This window comes from Podarcis filfolensis (assembly GCF_964270895.1).
Source record: "Podarcis filfolensis genome assembly, chromosome: 9".
NCBI lineage: Eukaryota > Metazoa > Chordata > Lepidosauria > Squamata > Lacertidae > Podarcis > Podarcis filfolensis.
This window is the reverse complement of record NC_139610.1, coordinates 62,676,518-62,703,690: the sequence shown is the minus strand read 5'-3', so window position 1 is coordinate 62,703,690 and position 27,173 is coordinate 62,676,518. Positions and strand designations below refer to the sequence as shown.

General features: G+C 42.3%; 1 protein-coding gene across 17 annotated transcripts; it reads right to left on the bottom strand.

Annotated features, from left to right (window-relative positions):
- Positions 1-24,783, bottom strand: KLHL8 (kelch like family member 8). 17 transcript variants are annotated; one of them, XR_014538434.1, is made up of 11 exons: positions 18,367-18,601; positions 14,304-14,623; positions 10,836-11,384; positions 9,952-10,138; positions 8,578-8,721; positions 7,795-7,906; positions 6,530-6,698; positions 5,356-5,515; positions 4,704-4,905; positions 3,385-3,580; positions 1-1,306 (listed from the first exon to the last, which is right to left on the bottom strand). XR_014538434.1 is itself a non-coding variant. In XM_083571355.1 (11 exons), exons 3-11 carry the CDS (start codon positions 14,505-14,507, stop codon positions 3,457-3,459), a joined length of 1,851 nt encoding a protein of 616 aa, XP_083427481.1. In that variant the 5' UTR covers positions 14,508-14,626; positions 23,190-23,374; positions 24,249-24,783; the 3' UTR covers positions 1-3,456. The 17 variants fall into 17 exon arrangements, 15 of the variants coding, with proteins under 15 accessions (XP_083427481.1, XP_083427476.1, XP_083427475.1 ...); XM_083571355.1 differs by lacking the exon at positions 18,367-18,601 and adding exons at positions 23,190-23,374; positions 24,249-24,783 and having other exon boundaries at positions 1-3,580; positions 14,304-14,626; XR_014538433.1 differs by having other exon boundaries at positions 1-3,580; positions 5,360-5,515; positions 18,367-18,605.
- Positions 24,784-27,173: the final 2,390 nt, after the last annotated feature.

Sequence of the window (27,173 nt, the reverse complement as noted above, 5' to 3'; positions counted from 1 at the left end):
ACAAATAAATGTATTTTATTACAATATTGCCAATTTCCACACAACATACCACACCACTTCATTCTGCATTTTGTCCACTGGATACCACAGACTAATACAAACCAGGTTTTAGAAGTGGCAGTGCAATAGTAAAGTGATAGAACTACATACAGAGAATCATTAAATATCTGTTTCTCCAAGAAACACAGTGTTGTTATGCCCATATTGTGCCTCAAAGCCAATCCCACCCACCATAAAATGTTTAGGCATAAAGCTTTAGCCATATACATTTCCCCCAAATTTTCCCTTGTGAGATGGGGAGTTACAATTTTGTATGTAGCTGTGTTGAGGCAGCTCCCAAATCGCATACTCATCAAAATGCCCAATTTCCTTTATGATAAAAGGATGCGGCACTGTTTCTTGCCTCGTGAGCTTTTGCCACAATAGAGGAAAGCTGCCCCAAGATGCTTGCTCTTAAAATACAGCTATACACTGTCTCACATGCAGAGCTCCATAGGTTGAGTGCTAAGTAACCAGAACAAAAGAAATTCAGTGCAGTTCTGACAAAGAATTGGGGGGGGGGGGAATAAAAACTAGACCCACTACATCAAATCAGGTAAATTAAATTTTAAAAGGAAAAGACTGCAAATTAAGGAAACCTTCAACTAATGTACACACAAGTCTAATTTCATCTTTCCTTCAGGCTGCCCAATAGAAATATTTAGCATGATTTAACAACTGTACTCTCCTCTAAGTTAACAATAGAACAAGACACACTTAAACCACTAGAGAAAGGCTTGATCCATTCCAAAACACTAGCTCTCCCACCAGGAAGGGGAAGGGGGTATGGAAATGAACCAGCATGGGTTAAGACTACAAACTTTTCCTTATGTACTGCTTCTTCTTCAAGGAGCTCACACAGTGAGATGCTGGGTGCCAACCTATTTCCACAACTTCATACCATATTAAACCTTTCACCTGGATCTCTGCAGATATTCACCCAGGGACAAAGTCGCCATCTGACAGGGATTCCACAAAGGTTCCTTCATCCTGCAGTGGCATTGCAGTATCGGGCCCCAAGTGAGATAACTTCTTTGGAAAATGACTTGCAATGATTGTTTTGAATATAAAGTGAGCATACATGCACACATGACACATACATAAGAAAAAACAAAACTAAAAAGCCTATCCCTTTCGTTACCATTAAGGCAAATTAATTTTCTGGCTTTGCAAACTAACCAGAAAAGTCCATTCAAGGTGAGCAGCACAAGATGACCAGCTTCTGAATGATTTGTTGAACGATTGTCCCAAAAGTCACATGAGAAATCTGAAAATGGAATGGTCCAGGATTCAGATGCAAGGTTGGAAACTGAAGTAAAAGCCAGTAACCTCAAGGAAAACAGAGAAAGGTGATTCATAAGCAGCAGGAGAGTGGACACAAAAATCCCTCTAGCTTAGTGGTTTCCAACCAGTGTGCCATGGTACCCTGGGGTGCCTTGAATGATGGTCAGTGGTGCCGTGGGCAATAGTGGACAATGCCTCCCTTTCCTTCCCTCTGATGCCCTCTCACATCTCTGCTTCCCAAAGGTTTGTGTGGCTGTTTGTTACAGCAGCCCTGGCTACAAGCTCCCCAGGCAAATGGAGCCTCTGGGGCTGGCCACGGGGTGCTGGTTGCCAGCTGAGGTGGCCTTGGAGTAAGCAAGCAAGTGGGCAAGAGAGCTCAGCTAGCCAGTCCGCCAGCCCTTGCTGTTGCAAATAGGCAAAGAAGTTGGAAGCCTGGCAGGCAGCCAGGTGCTGTGCTGACCTTTCTTGTGCTTACTGTGTGCAAGGCCTACCTGAGAGGTGAGTGCCCAGTGCTGAAGGTGAGTCTTTTCCACCATGCAGGCCCAGCAGCACCCACTGCTGTCATTGCTGCCTCCCAAAGTAAGGTGCTGGTCTCATGTTCACCTTTGGCCAGTTTCCATTGGGCCACTAAGCCTGGGGCACTGTGAGGAGGCACCTCTCTTTGGGGCAGGGGGAGAGCTCAGAGACTAGGGGCAGCGGTAGCAGCTTCCCAGAGGACTCCCAAGGAGAGGAGGCTGAGGGAACACGCCACAAGGGAGGGCATTTGAAAAAAGGGCGAGAGGCTGCCAGCTCTGCAGGCAAAGGGTGACATAACTGGACTCCTGAGCCCTACAGGGGTGCCACAGAAAGAATGTAGTTGGCCTAGGGAGCTGTGGACTCAAAAAGGTTGAAAGCCTCTGCTCTAGTTATTAGGATGAAATGAAGATGGTTCATAAGCAATATACTTCACCCTGTTACAACATCACCAGCAACCACTATTTTTTCATAATCCTTGATCCAGACAGTTCATGATCCTTGTTTCTACTGTACAATTTTCAACAAGGAAGCAGAATGTAGTTGTTCTGTTACAAACCGATTCATCTGTGTTGCCTGAGCAAACAAAACTGGCATCAAATGCAGTTTCTGAAAACCAAGATATCAGAACACCAGAATCTCTCAAGTGTTGTTCAAGTCAATTTCCTAATTAACGCTTTTCAGGACTCTGAAGTTTTCTGGGCTTTTATGGGTCTGCATAGTGTTACAACTGTAGAACACATTTACACATAAAGTCAAGAGTTTTTAAACAGAATGTATACAAGTCTTAAAGGATTCTTTAGATAACTGTGATAATTGTAAGTGTACCAACTTTTGAGGACAAATCCCAGTCATTTGAAATATACAGATGAAAGGTTCTCCAACATCTTTGGCAGTTATAAGATGCTTAAAATGAAGTCCCCACATCTCTGTTACTATGAAAACACTGGGGGACGTGTTCTAAGCCAGACCAACCTGTTGCCTTCCAAATGTTGGACGCAAACACCCATTGGTGTCAGCAGAATGGACAATGATCAGGAATGATGAGAGTTGTAGTCAAACATCTGGAAAGGCACAGGTTCCTCACCCCTGTACTAAACAACTGGTGAGGCCATATTTGCAAACTTAGTGCTACATGCATGAGCTAGAATGAGCCCTGGCAATGCCATGGATCCCTTGCAATGCCTCTTCCCTTGTGGCCAAAAGGACATTCCTTGCATCTCAACTAGTCCTGTTTTCCAAAGCATTGATTTATCACAAACTCTGGTGAATTTCAAGATAAGCCAGACTCTTATGAAGGTGGCTTGTTTAACAAGGATTTGAGAGAAATCAGGATCCCTGGTCCAGATGAGAAGAAAGGCTGAGATTCATGGAAAGTGAAGCTAAACATTGCCCAAGACCAAGGAGAGACCAAGGAAGGAAAAGAAGGCCAAGGATGTACTGAACTTGATTCAGCTCATGCATGTAATGCTAAATCATGGTTTGCTACCAGGTATGAACATGAACAAGTTCTATAAATAAAAAAAGCTTTTGAGTATCTACACATACTGCTTTAAAAAAATCAAAATGTCTTTGCACAAAGATTGTAAAGTATTGTGGCATTTCACAAAGTCTTCAATTTTACATGCAATCCACCACATTGCTGGACCCTTGACCCACGTCGCGGATCTGGCTGCCAAGGCAGGCACACACGGCTACACCAGCCCCAGCTCTGCAGTGAGACACGGAACCAACAAGCTCCCACCTGAGAAAGAATGAAAGAGGAAAAATTGAAAACAAGGGGCGTTAGCAATGCAACTGTCCTTGGCACGTCAAATATCTTAAAGTGAAAAAAGCTTAGCTACATCTTTCCTACACAGCTTAGCGGAACAAAATCTCTTATAAAGTGCTAATTTTGAAAATTGCTTCTATTTTATTTTTGTAACTATTTATGGGTTCTACCACCACCCATGAAGGAAACTTTGGTGAAGAAATAAATGCTGGTCCATTTGCACTTAAATAGCAAGACTAGGCACAGGATTGTGTTTAGCTTCCCATGCACAAAAAGAGCAATAGTTCAAGGCCAAATATAATTTTAAAACAAGATTTTTCTAAATGCTTATACCTGTCTAAGAATGATGAATGAGTTCTGGGATACTTTTTTCCTACCATCTCTACTTTGTCAAAATTCCTGCTTTTCTGCTTCCTAGACTCATCCATTACAACAGGTCTGTCCAAAAAAACACACCCCTTTACACTTGTACATTTGCTAATCCCCTAGAATGAATACCAAGTCTAATAACTGCTTGGTGGCAGCTGCAATAGAGAAAGTGAGACTTTAACATCAACTACACAGATTTCTCCTACTTTTCATAGAATCATGGAATTGTAGCATTGGAAGGGACATCTAGTCCAACCCACTGCCATGAAGGAAACTCAACTAAAGCATCCATGACAGATGGCTATCCAAACTTTGCTTAAAAATCTCCAAGGAAGGAGAGTCCACCCCCTCTTGTGGGATTTTTTCCTGCTGAACAGCTCTTACTGTCAGAAAGTTTGTCCTGATGTTGGGCTGGAATCTCCTTTCTTGTACAGTGGTACCTCGGGTTAAGTACTTAATTCGTTCTGGAGGTCTGTTCTTAACCTGAAACTGTTCTTAACCTGAGGTACCACTTTAGCTAATGGGGCCTCCCGCTGCTGCCATGCCGCCGCGCGATTTCTGTTCTCATCCTGAAGCAAAGTTCTTAACCCGAGGTACTATTTCTGGGTTAGCAGAGTCTGTAAACTGAAGCGTATGTAACCTGAGGTACCACTGTAACTTGAATCCATTGGTTCACGTTTCATCCAGCATAAAGACCTAGCTCTGTAAAAGCAAGAATCAAAGTTACCTGTTCACCACAGGATCAAAGGCTTCCACTGTGTTCAGGTAAGCATTTCCATTATGCCCTCCAACAGCAAAGATTTTGCCCATTAACGTTGCTATGCCAACTCCACCCCGAGGCGTCGTAAGCTCCGCTACGTATTCCCACTTGTTGCTGCGAGGGTCAAATCGTTCAACAGAGCTCAGCGGAGAATTGTCATCAAAGCCACCTGCATCAAGGCATATACATACAAGTGAAGCATGAAATCTTCTCTCAGACTATGCAATATTTTTATCACAAGCTGTTCTGTGGAGCAAGGCTACAGGATGCATAGTGACCCAGTTATTCAAACAGTACCAAAAAATACAATGCTATTTGACCTAAAAGCCCACAATTCTTATAAAGCTAAAGCCTAGTCCATTGTTAGCATGATCTGTAAGCAAGTGTACCTCAATGTTAGTAAGAAGAGGAGCCCGAGGTTTATGCCCAGTAGTGCACTGTTGCCTTGAAAAAAGATAGCTTGTTTATCACTTTATTACAAAATACAGTATTGTCCACAGCCAGCGACGAAAATACTTAAAATCCAGTGTAATCATTTGTTGATATTGTTTCAAACACTTACAGCAAAGCTACAAGAAGATGAGTTATGCACATGGATAAACGTCTAGGTGCTACTCACCTACCACATATAGGCAGCCATGGAGTTCACTGACCCCATTGCCAGCTCTTCGCTGGCCCATTTCTTTCACTTCTATCCATTTATCTAGATGAGGATCATACTTCTCCACACTGGAGAGCGAAGCTACACCATCATTTCCACCAACAGCATATACATGGTTCTGAAAAGAGGAAAGATCAAATGAATGTTATATCCAACAGCCAGGCCCAAGGGTGAATTAGGTGCATTACTGCAGCAAAAATGAAGATGTGTCCCTTCTGCTCTCACAATGTATAAAGAAACAGTTGTCAACCAGCTTGCTAGGCAGCAGCAGTCTATCCCCAAGGATAAAATTTTGAGCACCATATAATCATTGCCAACACAACAGCGATCTTTCAATCCAATTTACTAGATGCGTTTTCAGGTTTCAAAATTATCGCCTGTGGATATTACTTATTTCATACTTGTCAAAGTTATATTGTACTTATATGAATCCACATTCATTATTTAATTCTATTTAGTAAATATAGTCTTTATCAATAACCCTTCCAAAAAAAACCAAAAATCGTCTGGGCAACATGCAAAAACAATAAAATGAATTAAAACAGCAAGATCCACATTAACAACATTCTATATAACAAGACTTAGCACAAAAAACCCCTGCAATCAGGTAAATACTGCAATGAACAACACTTAATAACAAGACTTTGGTTGTAAGTTCCTTTGGGTTGCCTTTGGCAAGATAAAGCAACTAACCAATCTAATTAATAATTATATATATATATATAAAACTTGACAAAGTTCCACAGAGTTAAATAACTATTTTAAGACACAGAATAGTAACAGAAATTAAAAATATTTATTGTTTTTTTTATGACACCAAGCAAAGACTTTCCATTTTCACTGAAGAGTTCTATTTTAACTCTGCAAAGTCTTCAGTTCTGTTTTTAATTAAATTATATTACTTCCATATTTCATTTCCCACCTTTTATTCAATCTCTTATTTCATTGCCTCTTATCACGACTACAAGAGTGGCACCTTAAACCAATGTAGAGAAGAACAGTCAAGAAAGTCTGACCTCCATATAACCTTAAAGTATTTTAATACACTTGTTGAAGCAGGCAAGGCAGAGATATACGACATTTCTGTGCTGATGCCCTTTGAATTGCTAATAAAAAAACCAGAGTCGCTTACCACAAGAGCCACAGAGCCAACACCTCCCCGGGGCGTATTCATAGGTGCTACAGCACTCCACTGATCAGATTCAATGTCGTATCTCTCCACATCGCTGAAGCAAGTGTTATCATCCAGTCCCCCAATAGCATAAATGGGGCCTCCAAGAGAAGCCAAAGCAATCCCTCTCCTAATAAAATAACGCAATTAGTTATCAGACTACATAAAACAAACTGGCAAAGTGAGTTACTAGGTATCATTAGCTCTACCTCACTTTGGCAACTTTTCAAGAATACCAAAGTTAATAAAACCCCAAGGGCAAACCACAAATTGAAGCTTCTTTCCCAGCTGAAGTATACTTAATCAAAGAGACCTTTAAAATGTTTCTTCAAGATATTGCAAATGAAAGAATTAAAGAACAGATTTTGGACTCTAGAACATTTGCAGGTTTGTAATTCTGTCAATTTTCTTTATTTTTTTCCAACCACACTAATCACCAGATAATAACATTCAACGACAACATGAAGGTTTAACAGATCAGTGAACTGCAAGTTTTGACCATGACATAAATTCTTTCTTGTTGTATGCTGGCAAGGGCCAATTTTCTATAAACAAAAGCCTCATTCATGCATTCAATCAACACATGAGGAATGAAGTGTGGCACATGCAGTACCACTAGCAGCTTCTCTGCCCTTTTCAGCTCTAGCTCAGTTTTTCACTTCAAGTAGAAAGGTCTGAATGGGTATTATGTGCATGTTGGAAGGTCCAATCCACTCAATGTTGGAAGGTCAGGGGTGGAGATGGCATAGATGTCCTCATGCCTCCCCCACACTTTGTTCCCCCATGTTTCTTTGAAGGCCTAAAATCAGTTTTAATTTCCCTTCTGATACCCCACGAACACAGTCCATTTTGTCATTATCAGTCTATTCCAAACTCTTAAAAGAATATAAAGAATCCTCTTATATTGGGGATTTCCAACAGCTTCACAAAACACTCTATTTACAATTACCTCAGCTAAAATAATTATGAGACAACTCTGAGTCTTTTTCTAATTTATCTTGTTACTTCCCCACTTCTGTTTTTCACCTTATGTGCTCATCTCATATTTTTTATGTCTGCTGTTCACCTTCTGTGTTGCATCTTACTTTGGACTCAGGCATTGGCAATGACTAGGTACTTGTTCTATGTACAGCCTATCTGATGTATACCTCAATAAATGGTAATGCATTCCACATGAATCTACTTCTTTAACAACAAAACGGAATGTCCATGCCAAGTTTACATACCTTTTGGTATTCATTGATGCTTTCATCATCCATTTATTTGTGAGAGGATCAAACATTTCCATGCTGCCCAGGTGTTCATTTCCATCATGTCCACCCACTGCATAAACTTTACCTGAAACATAAAAATTTTTCTGGTCAGACAAACTAGGCTAACTCCTTAAAGTATTTCCTATGGCCATCTAGTATGATATTAAGAAGACAAGATGTGAAACAGCTGCTTCCCAGGTCTTAGCTCACACATAATCACTGTGCCGCACTAGTGAAATTAGATTCACATTTTTTGCCACTCTATTATATATATTCCATTTCTGCTATAGCGTAATGTCTATAATAATTTTTTTCTGTAAAGAAATCTGCATCGCATTATCTAAAGATCGGGGGAAATAATAGTCTCAGGGACTTGATGATACTTTATAGTTCTAGGATACAAAGGCAGCCTTAAAAGGCAGCAGCTTTAAATCTTTTCTAATTTAAGATGCAATGCTATTTACTAGTACAGTAAATAGTTCCTAGTGTTGAATTCAGTGGTAGGTACTGTGGCTAGACTCAAGCTGTGAGTTGTATTTTTAGTACTAGAGAGGACATTTCATTGGGCAGAAACCCAGAACACAAAACCAGTTGACTGCAAAACAGAAACAATTGCATCTTTCTATCGCAAGAAGCCAACTACTATTCTCAGCTATTTTGTATACAAAGGCTGTAATTTTGGTTGATGGAATGGCTGAGTCATTAACTTCAACAAAGTATAAAGCAATTTTAGAGCACAGATTTCTTTTTACCAACCTCCCACAGAGATTACACCCACATGCCTCCTCCTACTGTTCATTTCAGGGCCAAAAAACCAGCTGTTCTTATTTATAGAGTAGCATTCAATGCTGCGAAATGGGTCGCCAGATCCACCACGACCACCAACACAGAAAAGGACACCTAACAGAAAACATACAACAAAAGTCACAAACACCTCATTTCTTAAGAACGTCAGTATTCATCACACAAAATTCACAGGGTGGCAAAGTACAGAATGCTGCACATAGCACACATTAAAAGTCCTGTTAAAACTAAATAGTAGAAACTGGTCTGTTTGGTTGGCTTAGTGTTATTTACTGTTTTCAATGTTCAACACTGACAATTTGTCATTCAACAGCAACAGTTCCACCCTGCTTCAACTTAGGATGAACTGGGTTGAGGCTTCAACACAGACTGAGAGGGAAGTCAGAGCTGGAATAGACAAGTCACCCAATCAAGGCTTGTGGAAAGATCCACAAAAGTTAATAACCCGTTAAAATGTTCAATAGCCTCCCTATTCACATGCATTTTTGACAGCCCAACATAAAGAGAACCAGCTTGCTTCAACTTGCAGGAGGCTATCTGCCTAAGGCAATTCTAACTCACCATGGACTTCCAGGCAAGTGGCTCCTTAACAAGCCTGATTTTAGTCCATTCACAATCCCAACATCCCTCTCCACTTTAAAGAGATACGTGTTTTTGGTCAATGCCACCACAGGCAACGTTCAGCACACTGCTTCAAGGTTCCTATAGAGCACATTGCGTCAGATGACTCAAGTAAACAACAAAAACCGGGCAAAGCTCAGCTCCTTTAACGTGGGAGTTTTTGTTATCAGTTTCAATGGAGGCAGATTGTATGTTATGTTGAAAACATACGTATCTAAAGAAGTGTGCATGCACACGAAAGCTCATACCAATAACAAACTTAGTTGGTCTCTAAGGTGCTACTGGAAGGATTTTTTCTTTTATGTTGAAAACTGTTCTCCATCATTCAAATGCATTAATGTATCCAAGGATTGTACATTGGGACTGTTGGGCTGTAATACATACTGTTCAATACAAGAAATTTAGCACCTCAGTTGAGACAGTATTCCATGGTTTAGCATTCAAATCAGAGGCTCATGCCAAGGCAATGCTATACCACTGTGAACCAACCTTTTGTGTAGATACAGATTCTCCCTCCCCCCACACAAAATGAATTGAAAAAGCTACACCCTAAGGCACTTAAATAAAATGACAAGGCTTACTAATGTTATGCTGTGTACAAATTCATTTATCTTGTCTTTTGCTATTCTACCATGAGTACTTGCACCTCTACAGAATAGACTTTTTGTGAGTTTCTAAAACACTGGTGCCTCAAAAACTAGTTACCTGCTGTGCGTTTCCTTGGTGTTGTCCGTACAGAATACTCAAAATCTGGCACGGTATGACTACTTAAGTGAAGGTGGTAGTTCCTTGCTTCATCCAGCAAGTCCCGACATTTTAGGTTCTGCTTGACAATTTCTTCTTTTGCCACTACTCCCATGAGAAAACAAATGGGTAACAGTGGTAGGCGCACCTAGGAGAATGGAGATTATGGGTGGTCAGCTGAACCAAGAGTAACAGTTCTCAGCAATTACTAGGCAAGCCTCCAGAGACATCATGGAGATCATGATCCTCTATTTGCCTTGTTCAGTGTGGTCAATCTGCATCTGTATGGCCTACAACTGAACCCAGTATGTATGTCCTATGTCTTCACTAGAGAGAGATCCAGAAGATGAAAAAACAAGATTGCATTTAGTTGTAACAACAGTGACATTCCTCCATATGTATAGCTGCTGTGAACCCTGACACATCCTACTTACACACACATTGTGATTACTTGCTGCCTGCACTTTTGAACTATGACTGACATGCATAAAATATTTAATCTCTCCACAAATCAACGCTGCTCATGCATTCAGCAGCAAGTCATCAAATAATGTGTGGTGACAAGATGCAGATGTGTGTGACCTGGCTCTGAGATGGAAAGTAACCAAATTTGCTTTTGAGAAACCCGTAGTTTTCAGGGATTTAACAGAAGTGACCTCAACTTCAATTTGTCACAAAGAATGCATAAGAGAAAAATTGTCTTAAGTATCAATCTTCTTTGAGAACAAAAAAAGTGATCCAGTTCCAATGTGGAGAACCAGTATAATCACCCCACAGATCACCCCACCTCTGCATATTATGAGACACCAATAGATTTAGTTACTCCATTCTCATCTGGTCCTTACCTGAGCAACTATTTCATCTAACCATGTAGCATGATGCTGTGGATTGGCCAGAAGCCACTTAATAGCGGCACCATAAACCTGCTTTTCACTTTCAATGCTCAAGTCACTGGAAGACAACAGTTTATGAAGGTGCTGAGGTGACACACTCACAAAATCTTCACATTCCACCACTTCAGCAAAATGTTCACATGCATAGCGATCGGCCATATCCATCAAGTCAATACGATTGTGGCTCTCCGCAAAGGATCTCACTGCCAGGCAATTTGAAGGATGGAAGTGTAGTTTCATGTATTCACAGCAAGCTTTGGCCACTACCTCTACCTGAAGAATGCAGGCCGCATATAAGAGAGGCTGGACATTGTCTACCGTCAGAGTCAGTCGAGATGAATAGACGAATTTGACCAAATCTTCTATGGCATCACCATCAAAGTCTTTGATCTCAATCAATGTCTGTTTAGCTTCTGCCATTTCAGAAAGGAACATGGCTCGGAAGTATGGAATAACACAAGCAAGGACAAGCTTGTGACAGGAGATCAACTTCGAACCGACCTGTGGGATAACATACATTTATATTAATAGAGTTAATTGTTTTACCTTAATACAAAGAAGCTGTGGTCTCGAATTCTAAAGATGTAGTAACGGATTTTAAAAATTATTAGCATTAATCAAATCCAGAAGTGCAAAGGGGTATTGACCTCAGAACTATCATGAAAATTGAATAAACAGAAAATTGACTAACAACACAACTCAGATCAATGACAATTTTCTGTATAGATTAGTATACATGTATGGTACTCTTGTAAGAGTCATAACATTTTATTGAGAAGTCTCCATCAAGTATTTATATAAATTTGAAAGATAAATTATATTGATCACAGCATCACAACCTTATTTGTATTGATGAATATTTCAACAATGAATATGCAGTTCATATTCAGTTGTAAAACCTACTTTTTGCTTTAACTGCAAGAGAAAATCATTTTTCATTAGTCCCACTTTCAACTAGCTTAATGATAAAGTTCCATCCCTGAATTATTTCTAGTAGTTTTATCCAGTCATCTCAATTAGCTGTTCTTTTAATAATCCACAGCCACAGCAATCTAATGCAGCCAAAACAGTTTCTTGCCAAGAAATGATGAAAAGCAATTAGCTGTACATGACTTTAGACAATGTGCTGCCATGAAAAAAGGACAGACATCACTACGCCGGGTCAGTTTTGCTGCATTACAAGGCTAGTGGATCTGTGTGTACAATTTGACCATGGAAAAGGCAATGCAACCACTTTGGTTATCTACCACTAGATTAGTAACAAATGACCAAAATTCATACACAAACCCTAAAGCAGGAGGAAGGGCAGGATATAAATGGAATAAAATAAATGTGCTATTTCAGCACAGAAATGGAAAAATGGGTTTGCACTGGATAGTCAACCCGGCTGAAAATATTTGTGTGTGCCTTATATGATTTTAAAGATTAACTATCAATTGAAAATAAGGATATGAGTCTAATGAAAGTTTACATTTTATAATCCAGCAGTCTTTAGGTTCCATATTAAAGAAGTTAGTTTCCCCCACCCAGCTGTTTTTCTTAAATTTGCAGGATGTGTTTTCAGGTACAAAAATCCTCTTGATAATATTTTCTATCACCTTTTCTCTTCTGCAAAGATTAGTTTCACTGTCAAAAAATGTCAATTTGAGTTGTATGAACAAGCATTCTGGCTTACAAACTCTTATTTAAACAAGTCAGATTCAACCCACAATTCAATGGTAGCTTACTTTGAAACTTACCAGAGTTTGTTTTAACCTAGATTTCCGGTTTATTTGTTTCAAATAATAAGTGACACCTATCACCACATGTAAGTCCCCCTTCCTGTTGTGCAAGAGGAGGGGGGAAGCGTGCAAGCTTGATAACAGCAGCAGTAGTTTTTAGTGTGAAAAGGATAAAAACCGCAGTATCTCTTTGCAAAACAAAGGAGAAGGCTTCTGACACAAAAGTCTTACCTGATAAGTTCAAACTTGCACTGAACTGAGCATGTATAGTGGGTTTTTAAAAAACAGTGGTACCTCAGGTTACAAACACTTCAGGTTACAAACTCCGCTAACCCGGAAGTAGTACCTCGGGTTGAGAACTTTGCCCCTGGATGAGAACGGAAATTGCACGGTGCCAGCACGGCGGCAGCGGGAGGCGCCATTAGCGATAGCGTGCCTCAGGTTAAGAATGGACCTCCGGAATGAATTAAGTTCGTAACCCGAGGTACCACTGAACTAGACAGTCCCTCAAAATTATTTACTTATTTATTAAAAATAATTTATAAACCACTTTGTTTAAAAATCTTTAAGCAACATACAAGAATACAACATAAAAACGGCAAAACTATATCATTAAAAAGAGATACAACATAAAAAGCACTAAAACAGGAATGTGCTACAGGAAATGGGCTCCAAGTCATCTTTTTGCCTAGGAGAAACTTTTTAATCATCCGTGGTAACCAGGCAATATATAGCTGTGACCTTGATCTTTAACATTACAAGAGAACTGTGGGATGAACCCTTGGAAGAGTAGCCTCCATGCCACTGTTGCAATTGCCTGTAGGGCACCTAAGAGGACCTTTAAAGAAGAAAAGGACAAATTATGTAGTAAACCTAGGCTGCCTGAAACCCATTAACTAAGCAGCTGGGCTCTCAGGGCATTTTTGTGGATACTAGAAGTTGTAAACTGTTATATGCTTTCTCAAAGCACTGCAGAAGTTGTATTCCTCTCCTTCCACAGACAAGCAAGAGCCTTGGGTGCACTGCCAGAGAGATGCAAAACAGTGCTAATGTACTCCCATTCCAATACACCCATACTCACACACTCTGTTATAGGAGAAGAAAGAGGGGAGAGTAGCAACTTAGTCCATGTCAAGATTGTTATTCCCAATATTAGGGCTTTTCCCACTAGAAGAGAATGGCAACTACTACTTACATGGGAGAAAGTGAAGAGGTGCACTTAGAAACCTGGAAACACCACTGGGATTGGCTAACCCGCAGCCTACCCTTGGTGTTCAGCAACCTTCACTGAGCATCCTCTTATCTGATTGGACCCATCGTCGTAAGGAAGAGAATGTTAAGACCAGGCTTGCATATATGACATTATCTGAACAAGATGGCAGCCATGTCACATCAGCTGAGTGGGTTTATATAGGTACTGTGGCCTTTTACAATAATAGGGAGGAAAACTTTGAAATTTGAGTTCAAGTCCATAAATTTAGCACAATCACACTCTCCCTACAAGCACCAAATAGTCTGCTGACTTGCAGCATTTCTAGGAAGAGTTTTGGTTAAAGGGAAGGCATGGCACTAACTCCCAAATGTTGTCAACATAAATGATGCAAAGCTAATATATTTTCTAGTGAATTAATACACAAACGCACAAACCATTCTACACTCAAAACACATACACACAAAGGAGGAAATATGGAATCAGCACCTTCAGCGTAACATCACAAAGCTCCCCAGCTTCATAGAATCGGAGGAGAGAGCTGTGAAAATCCTTCCAAGCTTCATTTGCTTCGAATACAAATGTTTCTTCTTCACCATCACTGTTCAAAGGTGACCTTTCCTGTGGCTGCTGCCTTCTGCCTTTTACCACATGATGCTTTGCTTGCTCTGGGACCATAGAATCAGAAGCCATTAGCTGTTTTGTCTCCTTCCAGGTTTGTTCTCAGTCTCCATGAAAAAAAGCCACACACATCCTGCCAAGCAAATCAGGAAGAACATCCAGTCTTGAGCAGAACTGCCATTTTCTCACTACTAGAACAAAATGAAAATAGATTAGGCGTTTTCCTCCGTTAAGCCCTGTAAACACCATAGGTTGAAGTTCGCTGCCAACTATTATTCTGTCTTTTACAAAGACCAAGGCAATAAAATCAAGAAGGCAACTTCTAAGTCACTATCAGGATGGGAACATAGGCTTGGATCTCAAGTTGCTCATCCATTCATGTGTGAGAGCAAGTGATGTCTACCAACTACCCCCCTACATCCATAATCTTCCATGCCTTCCCAAACCTGCAAGAGAGGATTTTCATGGGGCTGCAGAAGTAAAGAAACTGGTGGAAGTGGCAGTCTAGGAACATGGGCTCTATTGACTCATGGAAGGAAAGTTAGGATCTAAGCCACTGCTAGTACATTTCCACAATGAGTTAGAACCAAGCAACTGTGAGCAACAGGAGGAAAACAAGCCTAAATGTGCACAATGCTGTAATAGGAAAGGTTGATGGATTTAGTTTCACTTGTATTGAGTTCTAGTATACAGTGCAAAAGATACAAATCTTCTGGAACAATATGGTCCGTAGCATAAAGGTTGGGTGGGCTGCAGCAGGAAGGAGAAATAGTGAAGTTGGGACACCCTCCAACTGCCTTTCTATTCATACAGGGAACCTTTGGGTCAAAGCCAAAGTAACAAACTACAGTTCTAAATATCACAAAATTCTTCTTGGCATAGTTAAGGCCGAAGGAAGTTCTCTCAAAGTGTATATAATCTGTTGGTTTTATTATTGTTCAAATTGCTTAGCATCTAAGGAAGATTAAAGATACCTTCCTGTACACAACTGAACTGTAACACTTGCAGATTAAAGTTTTATTATTCACTCATAGCCTCTTAAATCAGGCCATTATTATTTAAGTTGCACCATTTACACCCGAGATATATAGTACCCACCCACTGTAATCCACCCTGGGACTTTACAGTAAAGGTAGGGAAGAACTCCAAACAGTAATTATTATTAACTTAGTATTACTGTTGTTATTATTCCCATTTACAGTATAGATGGGAAACTGAAATGAAACATGATTTGGCCATGACAGAGATTAAGCTTGAACTCTGTAGTTCAAGTAAAACTCTTTGTGGCGATCACACAGGGTCCCCCGACGTTTGACGGTCTATTGATCCCTGTGCCACCACTATGAACACTCCCCTGCTGCCACCAACCCGTTTCTCTCGGGTACACACTGAGTCCAGACAGTTGTTAACATTAAAAACAAATAATCAAGTTTATTTTATAAGCATGAACAAGTTTATGGTTTCAGATAATTTTTCTTGTCAGTTTCTTATTCTTAGTTTCTATAGCGGCCTATACCTTTCTAATAACTTCTAACTAATTATCCCAACTGTCTATCTGACTCCTCCTAATAGTTTCTCTCTCACACACACAACAAAACTCGACCAACCCACAGACTTATCCTCCCTCTTCCTTCTCCAACTCCCAACTGACCTCCAAACCAAGTTCACGGGTATTGTGAGAAAGTTCACATGGATGGCAACTGGGGGTAAACTGACATATACCCAGCGTTAAGAAATTGTCTGTTATAACAAATGTGGCATAAACATAGCCTTTACTCATTTCAATGGCAAAAGTTTGTGTGACAAATTGTGCCATTCTACAGCCACATGTTTTTTAAAGGACACCTGTCTTTCACATATTTGCTTCATCCCTGATTTATTACATACGTGGCCAACTTCAGGGAGGGAGGACTGTAGCATGACAAAATAACAGGAGGTCCACAGGCCCAGTTACAGCATTAAATCTTATCTGCCGTTTTTCCTGTCTCTCCTGCTCTGCACTACTTAGTTCTGCAGACCAAATACTACAGCAAGGCCACAATACATCAGTGCATGGGAGAGGGAAAGAGACTGGATACACATTTACTGCAGCATAGACAATGTGCAATAGAATGCCACACTTTCACACCGTGGACTTCAGGCACACTTCCCGAAGAGGCTGTACATTTTTCAATATATTTATGTCAGGCTTCAACAAGAAGCCTGCACAAGGCAGCTTGCAATTAAAACATTAACTGACAAGACAACTCAAGTACTGGGGTCACCCCCCCCCAAAAAAGCTTGGCAGGTCCACTTAAAGGCCATAAGCAGGGGGAGGCCAAGTTGAGTTCTCACAGGAGGAAATTCCACAAATGAAAAATCTGTGTTCTTGCTTTCCACCAACAGGATCAACCTTATCACGCCTCCAAGGCCAATCTTAAAAGATTTGACCAGTTGAGTCTGGGCAGTCTTTCAAATAAACTGTTCCCAAACCATCCAGGGTTTTAAGAGTTAGTACCAGCACTTTAAACTGAGCATGGAAACAAATGCATAAGCTGATGCAAATTGATGCAATATGATCAAACTGCTTTGGACTGAACTACTGTACACCACACTCAGTTTTCAGTGCTGTATGGAAAACAGAAGTACATTCTCTAAATGAGGAACTAAATGAAGATCTGCTTTCAACATGGAAAACTACATAAAAACATTTCATGGTTATAGTCATAGCCCAGAGCATTGTGATTAATGGCACTGATGTTATGCACCTGGAAATCGGGAAGTCTTGCTTAGGTCTGAAAATTGATGCTTAAACTGTAGTATCCACTGCATAAGGGCAGTAGACTCAATCTCAGGGCCGGAGCTTTGAGTCCCATATTGGCCAAGATTTCTGCGCTGCAGGGGGTTGCACTAAATGACCCCCCCCCAGCTCTACAACTCTATTATTCTATTCAAGTGAAATGTAATGTAATGGAAGCAGCAATGACAGAAGACAAAAAGCAGCAGGGATTATAATAACACAACAATATGCAAGAGCTTAAATGCCACCAGCTCAACTCTTTCTACATTGTATCCAAAAATATAGAGAGAGACCATCTATGGAATGTGTGATGTTTCTGACCCAAATAACCACTGTATTTTACAGAATTCACTAACCAGGAAGCACACCATCAATCTGTAAAGGAAACAAACCTGAGTAGCACCAGGAAACATTAGCTGAAAGAAAATTAGTAAAATGTTCAAATTATATCTGTCGACAGTGCTGTGTAATTTCCCCTTCTCTTTATATATTTGCTCCATTTATCTTTCATTCTCTAAAATTGAGACTCGTAAATGAGCACTTCACATTTAAACCTAGTTCTTGATTTTTTCATTTCCTTCCCCATCACATATCTGCTCTGCCCTTCACCAGTTTCACGCATTTCTACATTATTCCTTCTGCTCTATTTCACTCGGACGACAAGGGAAAAGAGAACCAGCTTTTATCCTAACAACCAAGGAACACCCCCCTCAGCTCAGCAAAAGCAGAATCAATTGCATTCCGCCAACTCCATCATCATCATCACCAACAGCAGCAGCATCACCTCCCGCACCCAAGGAAAACCACGTGCAAAAAACAACACCCACCCAACCCCAGGTTTAGCACCCTGACGACCCCTTCCTTCCCAAGGAGCGGTGCCCCTGCCTTAAAAACACCCCTCCCTCCTCCCCATCTATAACTTGGACCAGCCCCAAGAACTGCTTTACCCTACCAGGACTAAAACAAGAAACGCATAAATGAATGGTTGCGAGTTGCTGTTGTTTTTTAAATGGGGCATTTCTTCTGAGCATGCACAGAGTGCTACATATGAGCAACCCTCAAATATACAGGACTGAGGGAGCACGCCTTGCTGTAGCCCACCTTCCACAGTCCCCTTCTGCCCCTCTCTCCCTCGGCTCCCAGCCTCCTTACCACGCCAATTCCCTACCTCCCTCCTTGGTGCAGCCAGGGCAGTTGCACCTCAGCAGCCGTTACCTCCGGCGCGCGCGCGCTCCCTACCTTCCGCGCGCGCAGCCCAAAACATACACAAATACACACACACACTCAGGCATATATGCACGGAGGACGCGGCCAACAGCGCATGCGCCCAGCCCGGATCCGATGGAAACGTATCTGGAGGGAGGGAGGGGGGAGGCGTGTCAAGGAAGCGCAGCGAGCCGGGTGAGAGGAGGAGGAGCGAGGAGATGGGGACCGCGCGCATGCGCTGCAGGGCTCTGGGCTCGAGCCTGAACCTGTGGGCTGCGCGCGCACGCTCTCTTTATGGCCGTTAACGGCTGTTCAATTACCAAACACGGCCCCCCCCGGCCTCCTGGAGAGAGAGAGAGAAGCCCGCCGCCCGCCACCCGCCTGAGGGGAGGGGGGGAAATATTGTTTTCCTACGCATGCGTCGAGTATGTACGCCTCACTAGCTCGAAACGCAGCGAGGTTGTCTCTGTCTTTGTATGTCGCTTCCTCTTCTGCGTTTTAAGTCAGTCCACTGAATTAAATGGGATTTACAGCTTCACATTTTTCACGCCCCCGCCCCATGTCAGACGTTTGAAACGTTTCCTCTGTTGCCACACATTTTGATTTAAATCGAGAGTGAATCGGCTTGGGCAAAGGGAAAACACGTCAAAACTCAAGTGTTTCATAATAAAATAAGAGACTGTTGCATTTATATCCCACCTTTTCTCCTCCCAAGGAGTTCAAAGTGGTGCATGTGGTATAATCCCCATCCTCATCACAACCCTGTGAGGTAGGCTAGGCTGGGAGGCAGCAACTGGCCCAACGTAGCATGTGATGGTGAGCTTTCATGGCTGAGTGGGGAATTTGAACCCTGGTCGTCTCCAGGTCCCAGTCCAACACTTGAACCACTACAACCACGCATAGGGATTGTGCCACTTCATTTGACCTGTCCAATAACTTGTATAACTAAGAACTAGTGTCTGCATTTGCTTTTTTCCCTCCTCCCTCTCACCGACTTTCCTTTTCGTGTTGTGTCTTTTTGATGGTAAACGTGATAGCAGGGATTGTCATGTTACTATAATTGCAACCTGCTCTTGAGAGCCTTTCTTCAGCTCCAAATAATAGCCTTCTCCAAATAATAGCATTTAATGGTCATGAGTGCCAGTACTTTATATTCATATTTTCAGTATTGGGGGCTGTGGTGATGAAGGATTAGGCTTGTATGACCACATAGACGCAGATATCCACTTTGCCTACCCCTATCCCTCTCTTATGGTGCTGAGTTCCAGATTTTAGAATTCCTACCTTAATGGGATTACGAGTTTTTGAAAAGGGTTAAGCACCCTTTTACCAAAGCACCACATCCCCAGTTCCCAAGGCAGCTCTGCGGGCCTTCTAATTAGCGCACTAAAAATAGAAGGGATGGTCTGGTTTATCCAGTTTTTTATGCCTGTGTCTGCAGACAACTTGGAATCTTTGTTGAGCTGTTTGGACCAAACTGGGGAAGTGGGTGTGTGGAAATATGATCCTCTTCAGTCACATACACTCTTGTCAATCTGTGCAGACACCAGTGGCCTAGGGTGAAAAGCAGGCACTCTCAGCATTGAGCAGATGCAAGGCAGATGCATGTTGGAAGATGCTTTTGTCAGGTTGTATCTCCATTCAAATATCACCTAAATCACCATAGCTGTGATACGATATTATAGGTAGCTTCTACAGCTTCTTGAGACAGGGTTATAAAGCCATATAACTAGGCCACCAGGGGCTGTCTTAAGCATATCCGGCGCCGTAGTGCAAAACTCCCTCCGGCGCCCCGCCACCCATTTTCCAGAGTTTTTTAGGGAGGACGGTGCTGCTGGCTGGGCTGGAGGAGGCGGGCAGCGGCTGGAGGGTGGCTCCTCTGGCAGGGAAGAGGCAGAGGCTGGACGCAGCACCTCCTGGCTCAGATGGCTGCTTCATGCCACAGTGGCCACGGCAGACAGAGGCTCCAGGCGTGGCACTGCTTTGGCGTGGCATGGCGGAGGCGGGCGAGGGCGGCGAGCTGATGCCAGGAGGCGCCACGTCCAGCCTCCGCCTCTTCCCTGGCGCCCTCCAGAACTTGGCGCCCTGGCACCCTGCGCCACTTGCCTCTATGGGTAAGACGCCCCTGCTAGTAACCTATTTTTTTGCTAGTTTCTTGGGTCACCACACATCAGAACCGAGAGCCCTGCTCATTCCAGCCAGGCCAGCATCCTCTCTACCACAGTGACCAGCATCTTTTTCAACCCATGGACCACTTTCCGTTCCTGAACAACCTCCCGATGGCCATATGGTAGATGGTGTCATAAGCAAAAGTGAGAAGAGCAACAAATGCATATTTTACTTGCACACACATTTCTGTCCTCCATCCAGACAAATGAGAGGCTTTATCTCAAGGACACATTCCAGCCAGGGGCATACTTAGGGGTTGGGCAGGCTGGTGTCCTCTAAGGGTGCAGGCTCAGAGGGGTGCAAAAATCGCTCCACTCTGCCTCAAAGTGGCCAGGATCCAGCCCGACAGTATTGCAGCAACCTTACAGGGCCCTCTCCCCAGTCAGCCAGCAGCCCTGTTAGAAATATGAGCAAGGCTCAGAGGGAAGAAAGAGCCTAGGTACGCTTCTGGTCACTGGTGGCACACAAAAGGCAAAAGGCAATGAAAAGCAAACTTTTAGCGTTTTTGCACCATGGTCTCCCCTGGCTTTGGAGGTCCAGATACATCTCCTTGCCAAGGGTGCAAGGGAGCCTAGGTATACTTTTGATTCCAGCCAGGCAAAAAATACTAAAGCACTTGGGGTGTGAAGGAGGTCCAGAGAGGGGTGATGCTTGGGGAAAGTTCCAAAGGATAAAGATTTGTGCCTTCCCACTCCTGAAATTCCCCATATGAGCTAGAATGTTTCCAGAAAGCTCACAACCAGGGCATCAAGGCAATAGCTTTTCCCTGCTGTTTCCCCCACAACTGGTTAAAAGTAGTAACCCTTTCCTTTTTGTTCTTCAAAGTGCAGTTACTTGTTGGTCCTGTGCCCAATGCCTAATTCAGCTATTGACTATTGGCAGGGTGGAGTCAACAGTTGCTAGCAAGCTTATTGCACAACAAGCACCTGATCTGGAACTGTCTATCTGAACAGCAAGAATTTGGAATTGCCCCACCAGTTCCCTTGCAGACCTACAAACACTTAACAGTGCCAGTTTCAGAACTAGCAGCCTGTTCTTGCCTTACTTAAAAGTAGAGGTGTCTGTGCCTTCCTTTATATATAGTCACTCTAGCAGGAAGTGAAAGATTTTTCAGACTACAGGCAGAAACGGTGTGAAAAGGGAAATGGAGACTCTTTCTTTATGAGCAATGTGAATGGCCCACTTAAGAAATCTGAGCAATGTCTACTGTACAGGAAAAGCAGGAATTTGCACCTAGTTAACAATAGGCAAGCTGAGCCTATTTTTGCTCTGACATTTCCAGCTGACTCTGCCATGCACAAGTGCTATATGTGACTCCTCTCAAAAAGTAGGCACAGCTGACATGAATGACCCTGGTTTTAGTGTCCTATACCTTCTCAGTTGCTGAAGAATGCTGGGAGGTCACAGGAAGTAACAGTGGCCCACGGACAAGGCTAATCCTTACATGCCGCTTCCCATTCCTGTTCAGGAACCATGAAAGGAATGTTACCGCTCTTATTGTTGGTCCATTAGCTCAGCAAATATTTATTTGAATGGTAGCATTTGGGGAATGCTGACTCTTGTCACAAAATGTTAGCCAGTTCTGTCTGAGCACCTACGAACAAAACTTATTTAGATATACAAGACCTGCAAGAAAGAAGAAAAAAGGTTGTCGTGTGGAGTGCATCTGTTCAAAGTGTCCAACCAGTCATGCCCTCTTCAGGATACTCCATTCCATTCTATTACACACAAACTTTCCGCTTAGGGGTTTGTTTATTATTATTTTTTTGTACTTCTGAAAACTTGCCTATTGAACATTAGGCAGGCACCAAAGCTATATATTGTTTTAGATGCCTACTAAGACTTCTGTTTATTCCAGCAAGCCCACCCAGACATGTAATATAGTTATGTATACGTACTTGTTTTTAAAATTTTGCTGATTTGCTCTGTGTATTATTGATAGTTCTTTTATATATAACACAGGAAGCCATTATGAAGCAATGGATCAACTGTTGTATCAAATATGACTTTGTCATGTCAGTCCCAAGATTATCAATAATATAGTCACATAAACCAATATAAGCATGCTTTGATTTCCATTACTGAAGTTAGATCACACCTGAAATCTAAAAAAAGTTGTTTAGTGATGACTGTTAGGAGCTGCTGATATCAGGTTAAACTTGTTTTTGTTCCAAACTCAGGCTTTTGTTAGTTATTTGAAAGGATTGCTTGATACTGTAAGAAAGAAGCATTTGTGCAAAGTGTGATTTTTAGCCAGGAAAGCTTCACACATGCACTCAGAAGCTTATTTATTTTTTGTCTGCATGATACACTTGTAAGAGCGGTATGACGCATGTGCAATTGGATTAATCATGCATATTTTTAGAATACCTTTCCATCTAGAGATTGGTCTGAGGGTATGTTATATTGTTACATTGCATAAGCTGTCTGATGCAGAAAGATCACAGAGTTTTCTTAGCCCAAATATCTTGGTTTTCTTTTTTGAAGTCAAGCTTAGTCCAGTGTAGCACCTTAGAGACCAACTAAGTTTGTTCTTGGTATGAGCTTTCGCGTGCATGCACAATTCTTCACACCTACCTGAATCGTCTTCAGCTACCTACCTGAATCTGTCTCCACTTTAATCCAGGATGTGTGGAATGGCGAGCTGCTTGCTTTTGTGTGTGTTAGCCTTGCTTTTGTGCCTGCTGCTTCTCCCATTGTGTGGTGCGTTGCATTTAGGTCAGTAAACCGACAGGGCATCTTTGGCTACGGGTGTCCTTGTGGAGCTAGTGGTACATTCTCCTAACTGGAAATAAAGTGTGCAAGTGCACGCACAGTTGGACACCACTGGCTTTTCTTCCCATGTGCTTGGGTGCATGTGACATAAAACCTTTCCTTGGTAGGAGAAAGACATAGTGGTGGGGCACCATTCCATAGTTCACCTCAGGTCACAAAATGTGTTGGGCTGACTCAGGGTTAATCCCATTCCCTAGGAAGGAGGAGCAAAACTGGAGCAATCTGAGCACAGGTTGAAATGTTACCTTTCTATTGAGGCTTTTGCTGGTTATTGATGCCAACCATTCATTGTAAAAACAATTCTGACTATCAATGGTGCTTGTTTAATTTATAATATTTTAATGCATTCTGTTGTATTAAGGTTGTGAAAAGTATGAGATGTTTGCCTAAGAGACACTATATAAATACTTTTTATAAATAAATACGCTATATAAATACTTTTTATAAATATGTTTTAATGAATAACTTGGAAGGCCCTCCAGACGTTGTTTGATGCCAGCTCACATCAGCCTCAGCCAACAACAGGTGTGATCGGTATGGTGGTGCAACAACATCTAGAGAGAAACAGACTCCCCATCCTTGAGCTACAGGGACATTTGTCAGGGCAAACAAGGCACAATTTTATGGAACAAAGTTTATGATGTATCAAGATGGATCAAAGTCAAACAAATAACAGGACCATGAAAAGGTCAGAAGCAAATCTGAAAGACCGGGAGGAGGAATTACCATCAATGTCAATAAAGGGCAGCTTGTGGAGAAACAGGAAATTGTTCAGAAAAGAGAGCACCAATACCCAGCATTTTGTAATCTTTAACCTGGGAGGGGAAATCTGTGGCCCTCCAAACGTTGCTGAAACTAAACTCCCATAATCTTTGATCACTTACCATGTTGGCTGGGGTTGATGGGAGAAACACACATTCCTCATTCTTCCTTTGCACACGTGTTTCCTAATGCTCCCCTTCAATTTAAGGCTTAGGATGAGGTTCAATTTAGTTGAAATAGGAAGGAGAGAGGAAAGACTTGTCTGTTGGTTATACTACAGAGCACTTAATCACCTCTCAGCCCACACCCCTTGGAGATGAAAAAGTGCATTCAGATTTGGCCCACTTAGCACCACAGTGAAAATGCTGACAGGCAGAATGAAGGACTGGCATATTTTTCTCCCTTCCCTGAAGCCCAGCCTTCAAAACAAACAAAGGCATACTTTGCCCAGCTTGGTTGCTATAGTGAATCCATGGAAACAGCTGCACCCCTTAGATGCAGGCAGAAACTGAAAGCTGCCGCTGTAGCATGCCATCAGAAACCTACTGCTGCCTGCCTGACACTCTGACCACATGCATCTTTTGTTGTTGTTTAGTCGTTTAGTCATGTCTGACTCTTCATGACCCCATGGACCAGAGCATGCCAGGCACTCCTGTCTTCCACTGCCTCCCGCAGTTTGGTCAAACACATGCTAGTAGCTTCGAGAACATTGTCCAAACATCTCATCCTCTGTCATCCCCTTCTCCTTGTGCCCTCCATCTTTCCCAACATCAGGGTCTTTTCCAGGTAGTCTTCTCTTCTCATGAGGTGGCCAAAGTATTGGAGCCTCAGCTTCAGGATCTGTCCTTCCAGAGGGCACTCAGGACTGATTTCCTTAAGAATGGAGAGGTTTGATCTTCTTGCAGTCCATGGGACTCTCAAGAGTCTCCTCCAGCACCATAATTCAAAAGCATCAATTCTTCGGCGATCAGCCTTCTTTATGGTCCAGCTCTCACTTTCGTACATCACTACTGGGAAAACCATAGCTTTAACTATACGGACCTTTGTTGGCAAGGTGATGTCTCTGCTTTTTAAGATGCTGTCTAGGTTTGTCATTGCTTTTCTCCCAAGAAGGAGGCATCTTTTAATTTTGTGACTATTGTCACCATCTGCAGTGATCATGGACATGCATCTTTTGTTGTTGTTGTTGTTTAGTCATTTAGTCGTGTCTGACTCTTCGTGACCCCATGGACCAGAACATGCCAGGCACTCCTGTCTTCCACTGCGTCCCGCATGCATCTTTACTCTAAAGCAAATCTTGCTGAACTCTGTGGTGCTTGCTCCCAGGTAAATGTCCATCAGAATGCATCTGTAGTGGGCGGCACATTTACACAGATGGACTGAGAGCTGCTCCTGGTATTGTGTTCATATGGATTTCAGGCCACTGATGGGAAAGATAAGCTTGGGTGCATGTTACCTGCATCATTACAACAGCCAATAAACCCTGATTTTGTTTACTCACCTGCTGTGGCCATTAGCTGATCCTAAAAGCAAACAAGGTCTTAACACTTCTGCTTTTGTTTTGTTCTCACTCTGCATTTCCCAGGCTTTCCATGTGGAATGCAGTTTTAATGACACTGCAAAATGTCAACCAGCTGGGAGTGTTCTGCCCTTGGTCTTTACTACTCATTTGATGTCTTGTTATGTAAATATTACACAAACCCCTTGACAACTAGCAGTCTTCAGCAAAGAACTGGGTGGGTTAGTTCGACTCAAGATGCAAAAGGCAGCTGTCACACAACCCCAATCATTTAAGCTCCCTGGTCAATTTCAAAACCTCCCTTGTTTGTAGAAGGCTATCATTTTTCAACGCAGATTGTAAGTAAAGAGTGCCATCTACTGGCTCTAACATTTCCCAGAAATCAGGAATAAGTATATACACCTGCAGGCACAGCTTCTTCTTCCAGATTGTCATGTGAACTTTGGCCCTAAGATATGTTAAAAGGCAATAATGATGTGCATTGATTTTTGAACAAGTGTTCTATATTTCCCATATTTGGAGAGATAAATTGCTTTTCTGAAAAAAACCCTGGTTTGTATGAACAACGTTTTGCTCCAACAGTCTCTAAAGCAATCTGAGCTCACGGGCAAGCCTGTCAAATTCAGGGTTTTCTTAATTTCTCAGTTTTTGAATTCTAAATTCAGTTCTCCACATTTCTGTATCAATTTGCATTTTTAAAAAATGGACTAATGAAAATTGTCCATATTTTTGTGCAAATTATACACTTTGTATGCAGTTTTACCTAATATACACATTTTTGTAAAGCAATGTTATGCCATTTTCACTCATATATGTATTTATATGAACTGTTTATACTAGTATATGCATTTTTATACACATTACTTGGCTAGAGAGTTCGGATAAGTGTGCACTTTGAAGGATGACTGCATTTCAGTTTGTATATTGTTTCTTAAAGCGCCCCCTCGCCCAGCTTCTCCGGAGTTTTGGGCTGGGCTGCCATCAGTATGCTGATGACACCCAACTCTATCTGTTGATGGATGGCCATCCTGACTCGGCCCCAGACACACTGATCAGATGCTTGGAAGCTGTGGCTGGATGGTTACGTGGGAGCCGGTTGAAGTTAAATCCTTCGAAGACAGAGGTCCTCTGGCTGGGACGGGACGATATGGGATTGAGGGCGCAACTCCCATCTCTTGCGGGGGTGCAATTAGTGCCAGCACCGTCCGTTAAGAGTTTGGGTGTAATCTTCGATACCTCCCTCTCCATGGAGGCGCAGATTGCAGCTATAACAAAGGCGGCATTTTTTCATCTCCGCCAAGCTAAGCAGTTGGCTCCTTACCTCTCTCGCCCTGACCTAGCCACTGTGATCCACGCGATGGTCACCTCCAGACTGGATTATTGTAACTCGCTCTACGTGGGGCTGCCCTTGAGACTGACCCAGAAACTCCAGCGGGTGCAGAATGCTGCAGCGAGACTCCTTACGGGGTCTTCGCTGCGAGATCACATTCATCCGGTGCTATACCAGCTGCACTGGCTCCCGGTGGAG

What these genes read in the sequence shown, in the direction of transcription:
- KLHL8 (XM_083571355.1), bottom strand. Translation starts at nt 14,507, where the DNA reads ATGGCTTCTGATTCTATGGTCCCAGAGCAAGCAAAGCATCATGTGGTA. An exon ending in TTTGTGATGTTACGCTGAAG is followed by an intron (nt 11,385 to 14,303) that starts GTGCTGATTCCA and finishes GTTATCCCACAG; the next exon opens with GTCGGTTCGAAGTTGATCTC. An exon ending in ACCAAGGAAACGCACAGCAG is followed by an intron (nt 8,722 to 9,951) that starts GTAACTAGTTTT and finishes GTTTTCTGTTAG; the next exon opens with GTGTCCTTTTCTGTGTTGGT.